This window comes from Pezoporus flaviventris, unplaced genomic scaffold (assembly GCF_033815535.1).
Source record: "Pezoporus flaviventris isolate CSIRO_AGI_PZ_B2104156 unplaced genomic scaffold, CSIRO_AGI_Pfla_v1 ptg000016l, whole genome shotgun sequence".
NCBI classification, from domain to species: Eukaryota; Metazoa; Chordata; class Aves; order Psittaciformes; family Psittacidae; genus Pezoporus; species Pezoporus flaviventris.
In genome coordinates, this window is record NW_026892564.1 from 8481993 (window position 1) to 8494487 (window position 12495).

Here is a 12495-nt window from a genome sequence, read left to right on the forward strand (position 1 = left end):
CAAAGTGACCTGAGATTTGCATTTAAATTGCTATATTTAGAAATAATGATTTTTTTCTCCCTCTCTCACTGTACTGTATATAGTTCTTTCTTGTACTCATTCTGTGTTCCAAAATAAATCTTTATTTCTGATTTCCCCCGCTCTTTCCCCGGTGTAAAGCCGTATGTATTTGCTTGGCATGAGCAACTGCCAATGATTTGATGATAGGAAGGGAAACAAGAAGACTTCAATTTATGCCTTCCCACTTCCTCCAGAACTGTTCTTCAGACTTCCCCGAACATCAAAAAACTTCTTTATTCTCCTCTAAATCTCTCCTTCCAAGTCCTCTTTGCCAGGATACCTAAATAGAGTTTGTCAATGTCAGACTGCTCCTACACTGAGATCAGTGCTTTTTGTATTGACAAATATATGTGTGTACTTACATATATATGAACATACATATACATAGTCCTCATTTACTGCAGACAGGCAGCTATTACTTGCCTTATATTTAGACAGAAAGGTCTCTGAGGGATAGAGTCAATTATTTCCCAGCTAACCTAAGATCTTAGGTGATGACTAACACTGGTATGCTCCATGGAAATGTAAATAATAGCTATTGCTGAGAACTTTATTCTGTTTTATGGTATGTTTCTCTATTAATCCAGTTTTGAAATCTGAAAACATTTTATTGTCTGCATTTTGCTTCTTTTTAATGAACTTAGAGAAGAATGCCCCCTCTCCTCCCTGTGCCAGTGACACCTGTATTCCACGAACCATTAGGAGAAGCAGTGCAATGAACAGCCTGAATTTATTTTCCGCAAATGATCAAGCTGGCAGCACCATAAAAATTAAGTTTCAGAAAAACCCTATGCAAACAAAGTATCTTCTTGATAATCTTGATGCCAAATAAGAATGAAAAATTATGAAATAAATATTAGTGTCATTTATAGAAGATATTAAGAACTCTTTGAACAACTTCAGCCAGTCAATCAAGAAAGGCAGAAGGGCAGAACAGCAGAGAGCAGGAGGGAGAAAGAAATGATGAAGTGGGTCCAGGATGACTACTGAATGTTGAAACATTAACTTAAACGGGTAAACATATAAATCCAGAATTATTTTATTTGCTTATTTACCGAAATATCTACAACTCTGTTCCTCAGCTTACTAAGGTATTATTTAGAATGTAAACAGACCTGAGTCTTACAGCTACTTTTACATTTTCTATTACAATTCGTTCTATAGCCTCCAGTCCCATTTTGTTTTGACAGTTACTCACTAAGCCAGGGAGAGGGAAATAAACCTTTCTTTAAATATCTGCAAACAGAACATGAAGCAAGTCTGCACAGAACATCAGGGTTTAGCCTGACTCATCACACAGTTTTGAGCTCCTGGTTTGGTGGATTATCAGTCAGTTGGTACACGATGAATCAAATTCAGGGATTTTAAGCACCAGCTGCTGAGGACAAATAGAGCTGCAAGAAAGCTGAACTTTTCAGAATAAGGTTGGTATAGACATGTAACTTCTCATCCAATTACAATGTAAGAAAGCAGACAGCATTAAAAATATGCAATAACTTCCTATTACAGAGGTAATGATGGTATCCTGGATTCAGTGCATTCAGCTATTACGGCTATTCAATATTAAACCATAAATGTTAATGGCATATCATTACTTAGTCAGATATATACTGGAATTTTATTGTTTTTTTTTCTATTTACCTTGCTGGCCGAAGGAGGCCTTCTGTTCACACAGGAACGTGTTCTTGATGTGTAAGGAAACACAACACTTTTCTTTTACAAAAATGCTTATTAAGTAAACTAATGTTGATTGACTTTGTTTTATTTGCATTTGGTCAGCATCAGTATCCTGACATTTAAAGCCTCTGGCCAAAAGCTGTTCCTGTCTTGCATTCCCATGCTATGTAAATGTAAAGGTATGGCAGACATTTTCCTAGACTGCAGACAAAGGTCCAGATGGAAGAGCAGTGAGAGGGAGGAAGGAAAGAATCAATGTATTTTACAAAGTCTTTTAACACAGTTTTCAGAAATGTAAGTGCCATTTTATCTGCTTCATTTTATTCCTTTCTTCAGGTGTTAGAATTACTGTCTTTAAAATGCAAAGTGTAAAAGCAGAAATGGTGCCTTTCCTGTCCTTCTGGTAAACAGCTTAAAATTTCTGTAGATTAGAGATAAATTAGGAGGGAAAGTATAAGGACCAATTAAGACACAGTGACTCTTATACACAGTGCATTTATGGAAAAACAACTGTACTGTGATTATGCAAATCAGCCCCTCATAACCCAAATGCAGGGATTTACATAACGGAGAAAAGAATTCTTCACAGTTATGCCCCGGTAATACACAGGATTCTTGCGCTTTAATTGTCTGACTCGTAATAGAATGATCCCCCTTTCTTTATTCAAGTGAAACACATGTTAGGACATAACCATTCTGAATCATTTGGAAGCCTACACTCTCCCACCAGAAAAAATGTGGAGTATGTTCTATTTTAAAGAGATACAAGTCAATGAAAAAAAGCCAGTATTTCTTCCTGCATCGATAAAAATTTTAACTGGATTTTCATATTGCATCACTGCTCTTGAAATAAATGTATACGAATACAAATGGGCCCCTTTGCTGGAACTTCTTCTTTCTTCAAACTATTAAATTCAGCACTTTTTGACAAAATAAGACTTCTCTGGTGCATATATTACTGAAGAAAACATTGGTATAATTTAAATTGCACAGACCCTATCTTACAGTTTTGTAATGTGAATTCTTCATATGAATCCTGATATTTTTGTTTAGTTAACTATGTGTAGACTATTAGACTAACTTGTGAGTTCTGTGTTTTACAAAACATATTATTCTGAAAAGATTACTATTTTATTGTAAGCCATGTGATAGGAACAGTATTTATTCAGTTGGGTGTAGTTTGCTGTACCTTTATTTTTGTCATCATGTATTCCACTATTTGAATGTGTTTTTTTAATATAAGCATGACTATGCAATTTCTATGAAAAACAAACAAACAAACCAACCAACCCAAAACAGAAAGAGGAGACTATATATAAATCAGCCCCTACCATAGCTCATCTTTTCTATCACTCCAGCCAAGTTGATTGCAGGTGACCTTTATCACAATATGGGTACGTATTGTTCTATCCTGCTATAAATCCATTAAAGCATCATGATTTATTTTCCATCTGCAGACACCTTAGGCAGAGGCAACTGATTTCTCCCTTGTGCGCAGACAACAGAGCACTGAAAAAAAAACCCTTTCACGGTAACTACTGAACTTTCAAAGCCTTCCCTGTCACGTGGAGATGAAACAAGACCTTTGGAAGTTTAAAATGAGAAAGTACATGAACTACAAAACAGGCTTGTCAGTGATGTGCACAGGTTAGAGAACTTGCTGACTATGTCATTCCTCTGCTATGTGTAAGATTTGGGGTCTGCTCTTCACTTTGACCATGCTCCATGGTCTTGGAAGCGTTCTTACACCCAAACATCTGTGCTGTCCCAATGGGGCTGTTCGCTGCATTTATTCTCTCTCACACAGAAAGAAATCCCTAGAAAAGCACTATAAAAATTATTTGGATGGAAAAAATTTACATTCTGCTCTAAGAGAGATTCACAAAAAAATTGCAACCAGTTGTAGGAGGTGAGGTTCCGACAGCTTTTCTATGACAAATCCTCAGCTTTGCAATGGGCTAACAACACCTTGCTGACAACCCCCTACTGACATAAACCAAACAAATAGTAAGGAAATGTTACAATCTTCCAAAAGGAAAATGAGGTCTCCTCTCCTCTCTGCCCCAAATATTTTGGAGGTAGTCTATAAACTTATTTGGTGATCTGTTAGTGTTAGTTTATAACTGATTATAAGTATTTAAGAAAACCCGCACAATGAACATTTATCTTTCTTCTTGAAATGGTAAAATCGGAAAAAATAAATATAAGTATTGGGGATGGAGATGCTGGGAAGATCCAAACACATCTGTAGCCTCTAGAAGGAGACTAGACAATTGGCATGGGATTTGTGACTGCCCCAGGTTTATTTCTCAAAAAAATTACCGCATGATCTTGGATAAGAGTCTAGATTTCTGAAATGGGGACAATATGTTCTGGTCTCACTATCAACACAAGGTACCATATTTTATATACATTACAATTCATTTCATAATAAATAAGACTTGTCTTAAGGCCTAGTACATGTTTGTCAGCAAGCATTAAGTTTGTTTTGGTTTTGTTTTTGTTTTTATGAACAGAAAAAAAAAAAAGTTTTATTCATTTCTATCTGGAAAGATCTGCCAGACTGGACCTTCCACTTGTTCCACTGCTGTTTTAAAAAAGTATGCGGTACTGCATTCGAAGTTCCTCTCTATCTGCAGACCTTTACCTAGACTTGCCAATTACAGAGTTTCTCCTACTGGAAACCATTCACACCTTTGTGAGGTTAAAATCCAAGTTTAAAAATAAAAGAATATTTACATAAAAGTTTCATCTACATCACTTACATAGCATGGTGAGATAAAAATTAAAAAACAAACGTTTCAAGCGCTCCTTCTCCCTTGGGGTCTTTTCTTTTTTTTCATTATTTTTTCTTCTAGTAGTTTTGTTTTTCCCATGGTATCATTGTGCAATTTCATTTCAGTTTGGTCTGCACTGGACTGTGCAGATTACCTATCTAATGACATATGGACTTCTTACCACCGTAACACCTCTATTCTTGCAAGTGAGAATTTCGAGTGACAGAGCAAAGCTGCTTGCTCTCAGTTTTGCAAAAATCGCATCTGCCAGATTGCCACGATCCATTTCAGAGATAAAAAAATCAATTAATATTCTAATTTGTTATGTGTCTTTAATCAGTCACACAACATTTCGTTACACAAATTATAACCTTCTAAAAATGAAAGCTCTTACATATGTTAAAATACATCCCTGAAAATATTTTACATTTACTTATTCTTCTGATGTAAAAACTATTAAAGACTGAATGACTCTCTAATGCCTGCTGTTAAACCACACATGCACACACAGCCTTCACTTTCATGTCTACAAAAGTGGCAAAATTATCTCCTTGCATCATTAGGTAATTTTTCTGTCAGCAACAAAAAGGTTTTTTCTTTATTAGCTGAAACAACACTGTCAATATTGAATTAGTTGTATATTTAATACCAGTGTATGCATACTAACACATACCAAACAGATTCAAGAACCTTAGAATTATCATAGACAAGAGCAAAAAGCTAATGCTTATTTTTTTTTATAAATGTGAACAAATTGAGGATTCGACTTTAAATCAATACTTTCTATTACAGACCAAAAGAACCCTGCTGACTTTAACCCTATTGATTTCACAGAGATATACATTGATACTTTTAAACTGTTCTGAATAGTAAAGGAACTCACGCAAACAACATTATGGATGATCTAACAGAATTTTGAGTGGGAAAAACATGGCTATCATCTTAATATATTACTGATGTATTAGAGCTATTTCCTTGTTTAAAAGACATTTTCACACTTTCACATTTTCTAATCCCCAAAGATACACAGTTCCCTTATTTTCCCAGTATTTTTGAGTTCTGGCGAAATTCTGCTTTAAGATAATATGCCCACACACATTTGTCATAAACATGAAACCCAAAGTTAGGAAATATTTACTTATTGGTCCCATGGCCACTGTGAAGTTCTGCCATTCCAGTTTTGATGATTCAGCAAAAAATCATCAGTAAAAATTACCAAAACAATCTGACATACCAAGAATTGACTCAGATTGTATGAGTTTGACCCTTTCTGTTCTCCAGCTAATTCTGAGTAGTTTACTAAACCAGGTTTGCCTTCTGATTTTTCTAGTTTTGACTTGAAAACATTTAGTATGCTGTCCAAAGAAATGACAGAGAAGAAAATCTCTAATTCAATCTAATCTGCTAACACAAGCTTTTTAACCAATCAAGTTTTACTTACGTGGAATTTTGTTCAGTTCATTCATGAACTTCTCTTTTAACTTAGAAAATGCATCTTCTTTTCCTCCCCCTCCTCCGGGACTGGCTGGCTCAGTGACATTGCTTGGAGGGGCTGCTGCTACTGTGGTAGCTGGGGGTGCTGCCAGGGCCTCATGATGACTTTCACTCACCATTTTAACCCCTGGGTAAGCTGTTGGAATAAATAAATAAACAAATAAATAAAAAACAGAAAAAAAAAAGAGAAAAAAAATAAAGTCACTGGAATGGATCTGTCATCAACAAATGACTAAATAGGCAGAATATCTCTTGGTGCTCATGCTTACTGGGTAAATACAACTGTACCAGCATATTGCTTCATGACCTTCATAAAATCCTTACTAGAAAATACATGAAGCCTTTTGCGGGGTTAATTTCAGCCAGGATTATTTTATTTCTTTGAGTTCTTCTCCAATGGTGTTGCATTTTGAACTGCTGAATTTGAAACTTCAAAATTACTGTAAAGCTCTCATGCAGATTTACATTTTCTCCTTCAAGTCTGAAAGTGTAAGCAAATTGGGTAATAACCACTTCCTACGTGCAAATTTCACAGACTATTTACAGAATTATTTTTCTATGAGCGCTACAGAGGTGTGGATCATAGCTGAAATGTCTTTATAAGATAAATAAAGTGATAAGGATATAATAAAAACAGTTCAAGATTTCTTCTCAAAGTAAAACCCTATTGTTTCCTATTTAAGTAACTTGTATATTAAACAGAAACTGACTTCCATCCATTTTTATCTACACTTATTGAAGGCAATTTTCCCTCCAGTTATTTTGTGTGACATTTGCTACTGACAATATTCTCTTAAATTATTCAGATGTCTCAGTGTATTCATGAAACTACGACATCTGTAGGGTATCTAAATGCAGCCATATTTAAATATCTGAGAGGCTGTCACAATCATAATCCTGCATCAGCATATTTTTAATTTCATGTTGTTTAAAGGGCATTTTTCAAAACCTTGAGTGCAAATTACTCTAACGGGTTTTCATGGCAAGGTTTGTGTAGTGGTTGGGTACAGGGCCAGAAGCTTTCCCCATGTCCAAACGGGCCGATGCCAGCTGGCTACAAGATGGAGCCACTGCTGGCCAAGGCTGAGCCCATCAGTAAGTGATGATGATGGTGGTGGGGGAAAACGTGCATGACGGCAATTGCAACTGGGAGAGAGGAAGGAGAATATGTGAGAGCAACAGCTCTGCAGACACCCAGGTCAGTGCCGAAGGAGGGCAGGAGGGGCTGCAGGTGCCAGAGCACAGATTCCCCTGCAGCCCGTGGTGCTGGTGAGGCAGGCTGTGCCCCTGCAGCTCATGGAGGTCCACAGTGGAGTGAATCTCCTCTTGGAGCCCATGGATGCCCACAGTGGAGCCAATATCCACCCGCAGCCTGGGGAGGACTCCAAGCTGGAGCAGCGGAAGTGAGTGAGGAGTCCTTCCCTGAGGAGGAAGGAGCAGCAGAGACAGCATCTGATGAACTGATTGCAACTCCCCATACCCTCTCTGCTGGCGGGGAAGAGACAGAGAATACTGGGAGTAAAGTTAAGCCCAGGAAGAAGGGAGGAAGGGATGAAGGTGTTTTTAAAATTTGGTTTTATTTCTCATTATCCTATTCTGATCTGTTTGGCAATAAATTACACTAACTTCCCCTAGTTGAACGTGTTTTGCCCATGATGGTAATTAGTGATCTCTCCCTGCCCATATCTTGACCCATAAGTTTCAAGTTACATTTAATCTTCTGTGTCCACTTGAGGAGTGATAGAGTGTCTTTGTTGGGCGCCTGGTGTCCAGCCAGGGTCAACATACCACAATTACAAAGCAAAGAGTTTTGGGCCAGTGGGGTGAAGGTGAGATGATGTGACATGCACAAAGTGATTCTGCTAGCAAAAGAAGGTTGGCTGAAATGTATATATTGTTTCTGAACACATTGTTCTGATATTCTGCAGCATCCTAACTATCGCTGCTCTGAATAATCGTTCTGTTTTTCTTCAGAAAACCAGAGGGTGAAAGGGTTCGAGAGATAACAAACATTCATTACTGCTCTGAGTGTACAATTGCTCTCAGCCCAGACATAAACATTTGGCCTTTGATCTTTTGCTGAGAAATTTAAACATCACCAAAGGAGAAAAAGGCAACACATCAAAATTAAAGGGGCGTAAGAGTGTCTGACTTCATGCAATATGATGAATCATGAGCTTTCCTGCCTTGTGACTGCTTTCATGGATGTTGCCGAGAGTGCTCAAATCACTAAATCAAAAAAAGAATTGACTTTTTGTCCTTCAACTTTACTTCCATGAGCCCACAGTCATGAAGACCTGCAGACTCAGATCTGGACTGCAGGGAGAATGTATCTTTGTATATCACCCTCACCATTCTTGCCATTAAACAGGGGTTTGCACACATAGTCTGTAATACAAGCCATTCTCTAATACTGTCATACAATGAAAGAGATTTTAACTAAATAGGGGGGTGCTCCTGTTCTGAGGAAGCTGTTTGGTGGATATTTTGCAGCAATTTTATTGATGCAGCACTGAATGAAGCAGTATTCCCTGCCTGCTCATCACTTCTGCCTTTGCTCTCACGATCTCTAGCCTAATATAAAATCATGTTCATGTTGACACAGAATATGTATACGATGCAGCTCCATAAATATTTCATAAGCATGCAGTCTTATCTATTTGCCTGTAACAACATGGGAGCAGTTCAGTATTTGAAGCGGACAGAAATCGATGGAAAGATTCCAGTTAATATCCATAAACTCTGGCTCAAGTCTAGTATCTGCAGACTTTCCCACTTGCCTCCCAAAATAACAATTGTGAAAAAAATCTAGAGCATAATTTGGGTAGTATGAAATAAAATGCTAGCTCCCCTAGACTAGAAGACTTTTTCCATATGCTCTGATGAATGCCAAATACTATGAAGCAAAACATGCAGAGCCATCAGCTTTAAACATTAGCGCTGGTTTATATTATAGCATTTTGTCAATGAATGTCAGTTAAATCAGAAGACAAGTTGCATGATATATCATAATTAAATCAAAATTAAATTGCTTAATTATAATATATTGCTTAATTATTTCAGGCCTGGCAGTTGACTATTTTATTTTGTAATGGAAGACACAATTTGCAGTGATGACTTTCAGCTAATTAAAAATTAAGGAAAATGTAATTTATTTGCTTCCAGTTTTGAAGCTGTATTTTGAAAATATATTAGGAGTACAAATTTGAAGCATTACACTTTCATTTATTTAAAAAAAAAAAAAGGGAAAAAATAACAAAACAGATTATTCCTCTGATCTCCAGGAACAACCCTTGGTAGAATCCCAGTGCCCTTAGAGATCACTACATGTAATGAGGCATGAACAAATGCTTTGAGACTTTCCACAGAGCCTTTGACCTTTACACGCTAATGACACTGTCCTGATACTTTAAATAGGTGTGAACGGGCTGAAAAAGAATCCTGTCTCTGCAAAAGCCTTCTGCAGTAAAGAATTTTCTGAAGAGCACATGCTCACTCCCTTAAAAAGGTAACATCTGTTGGCTGCTATTCTTGTAACCCTGCTGCTTTCCACAATAATGGTATAAACATTATGGTATTATTAGAGACTGCAGAATACTGAATAATTGGACTTAAATTGGCCTTTTACAACAAAAGGGGTTACTTTAATGCCATAGTGATTGCTGAAGGTAAAGATCTACAGAATACTAGCAGATTATCTGCCATTTATGAAATGGTAGTTGCAAGCACAAATTTCTTGTAGGCTGAAAAATGAAATGTCATAGAATTCAATTATGATTTCCAGTTCAGTGTTCGCTACAATGATTATAGTGCTATGTATGAAACATGTTTCATGTGCAATATGCAGCCATAAATAAGAGTACATTCTCAGTCATAAATAAAAGTACAATTTCATTTTCATGCTTCTATAAAAGAGTAGACTATATTCCCTAAGCATGGCAATTCTTTGGTGTACCACTGCTTATCCATACTAGTGCCATATAATCACTGTAAGGCATGTGAAACAAAACAATGAGCAAATACGTGGAATACTTTGAAGTAATGCTTGCTGTCTCTATAGAGAAATAAGCAAGTGTTGACTGAAAATCCAGAGATGATGATTTGAACCCTTGAGGAGGTCAGGGGTTTAGAACCTTCCGTTACCTATGCAAGAAACACTAACAAAAATACTATATCAGCTCAAGCGTCAACATAATTTCTAAGGAATTTCCTCTGAAAATGAGGCAACCACATAATTTCCAAATGCACGCTGGAGATTTGTAAGAAGCAAGAGACACAAAGTATTAGCTGACTGTCTTTGTATGCTGATATTGATCCTGAAGGTGAGAGTCCTGCTGGAAAGCACCACTTGAGAGTGTAGTAAAGTAGCAACTATTCTTAATAGAGGAGTAAAGGAGACTAAGATTTCAGACATGGATGATTACATTAGGCTCTCAAAATCAGAGTTTAAAGGATATGTTCCAAGGGCAACAGACTCCTTGTAAACATTCTGGCATATACAAAGTAAGATGTAGACAATCTGGGGGGATTAATCCCATGAAAACGTTTTCTTGTTTAAATTATTTAAAAAAAACCCAAACACCCCCCCCAAAACAAAACCAAAAAACACCCAACGAAAAACCCAACCTAAAAACCAATCAACAAAAAAAAAAAAAAAAAAAAATCCCCCAAACCCCCACCAAACTTTAAATATAAACTGAATAGTCAGAAATTAATGTGAACCCAGTGGCATGTTCAGAGTGATTCATGTGAAAGGGTGATTTTCAGGATTTGCAAGGAGAGCAAAACTCAGGGTAGTGTATCATCTTCTAGCAAATCATGGGGAGATTTACAATAGGCTTATCAAGACAAACAAAAACAAAAAAAACCAAAAAAAACCCAAACAAACAAAAAAAACCACCAAAACCAACCAAAGAAAAAAACAACCCGGAGAAAAAAACCCCACAACCAAAACCCATATTGTTTCTCTGTGGGTATACCATAGTAGCTAAAATTACTTAGTGAATACTTAATCTCATGGAAATAAAGCTGGTGACATTCCCTCTACATGGCGGATAACAGACAATTTAATTTTGCTCATTCCTCTCCTTAACTGCTGAATACAAACTGCGTGGAGTGAGACAGGAAATAGGTCAGACATCGCATGCTGACCAAATCATTCCCTCCAAGTGAATTTCCAGAAAATATCCTTTTACCTTGCTGCCTTTCACATTTTCTACCAGACTAAAATTTAAAACTAATGAAATCTATCAAAGCATACAAATATAGTGTTCCTGTGTGGAACTGTAAGTTTTCAGAAGTAACTGTCACCATTCCTTCATCATTCTTTCAATATTTAATGCTGTAACTGTAATAGAGCTATTCACTGTACCTCAATAAGCCTGCAAAGTTTTAAATCGGAATGTGTATTGTTAAAAGGCATTTTCTGGACACCTTAACTTTTCAGCATCCCGAATGTGTTCACCTCAGCAGTTATATCCAGTTTGGAATGTAATCACAAAACGTACCCAAGAAAGAAAGAAAAAAAAAATCACGTTAACAACAGGGGTGTTCCTCTGTCATTTTTGTTTACAGCTCCTGTGCACTGAAAGAGAAAGAAACTATTAGCTTTCAGCGCTGATATGTCCAGGATAAGCATGCAGTGTTACCAGAGAAAGGTTTGACACCACATTGAAAATTTACCCTTTCCATTAGACTGTTTTTGATGAAATTAATTCATCATTAAGACGATGAGAACATTACCAGATGTCTAAAGATATCTAAAATAAACTATCTCTTCCTAGATTTGAGTATTCAGGGATGTTAATAATGCATTTTTTACTCATTCATCTTCCTATTAATGAAACACACTATTGTCCTGGGTTCAGCAGCAGCAGTCATTTTTCTCCTCCTTGGTAGCTGGTGAAGTGCAGTGTTTTGACTTTCAGCTCGGGAACAGAGCTGATAACAAGGATGTTTTGGTTTGGCCAAGGACTTTGTGAGCCTCATGCTCTGTCAGGGAGGAGGGGAAGCCAGGAGGAAGCAGAGACAGGACACCTGACCCAAACTGACCAAAGAGGTATTCCATACCACAGCACGTCATGCCCAGGAGGTAACTGGGAGTTACCTGGAAGGGCTGGGACTGTGGGGTTGGAGGAGGTATCGGTCAGAGCTTGGTCGGGCTGGGGGGGGGGGGGTTATCGGTCGGCTGGTGCTGAGGTGTTGTTTTCTCTTCCCTTGCTATTTCCTTTATCATTGTTATTATTGGTGGTAGCAGTAGTGATCTGTGTTATACCTCAGTTACTAAACTGTTCTTATCTCAACCTGTGGGAGTTGCATTCGTTTCAATTCTCCTCTCTGTCCCCCCAGGAGTAGGGGGAGAGCAAGAAAGGGGGGGAGTGAGTGAACGAGCCCTCTGCCTGGTTTTAAACCACGACAACTATCTATCTTCCCAGCTTCACTAATGGACATTCATTTTAAAAGACAAGCTCAGAAAAGAGACTTACTT

At 37.4% G+C, this 12495-nt stretch overlaps 1 protein-coding gene across 5 annotated transcripts in view; it reads right to left on the bottom strand.

The window, feature by feature from the left end:
- Positions 1–12495, bottom strand: part of SYT1 (synaptotagmin 1) — a 272094-nt gene that overhangs the window by 123917 nt on the left and 135682 nt on the right. For all 5 annotated transcript variants that reach the window (XM_061454714.1, XM_061454710.1, XM_061454712.1 and 2 more), the window contains one exon: positions 5956–6144. In XM_061454714.1, coding sequence (XP_061310698.1) covers positions 5956–6127 — 172 coding nt within the window. In that variant the 5' untranslated portion in view covers positions 6128–6144. The remainder of the gene's footprint in view (positions 1–5955; positions 6145–12495) is intronic.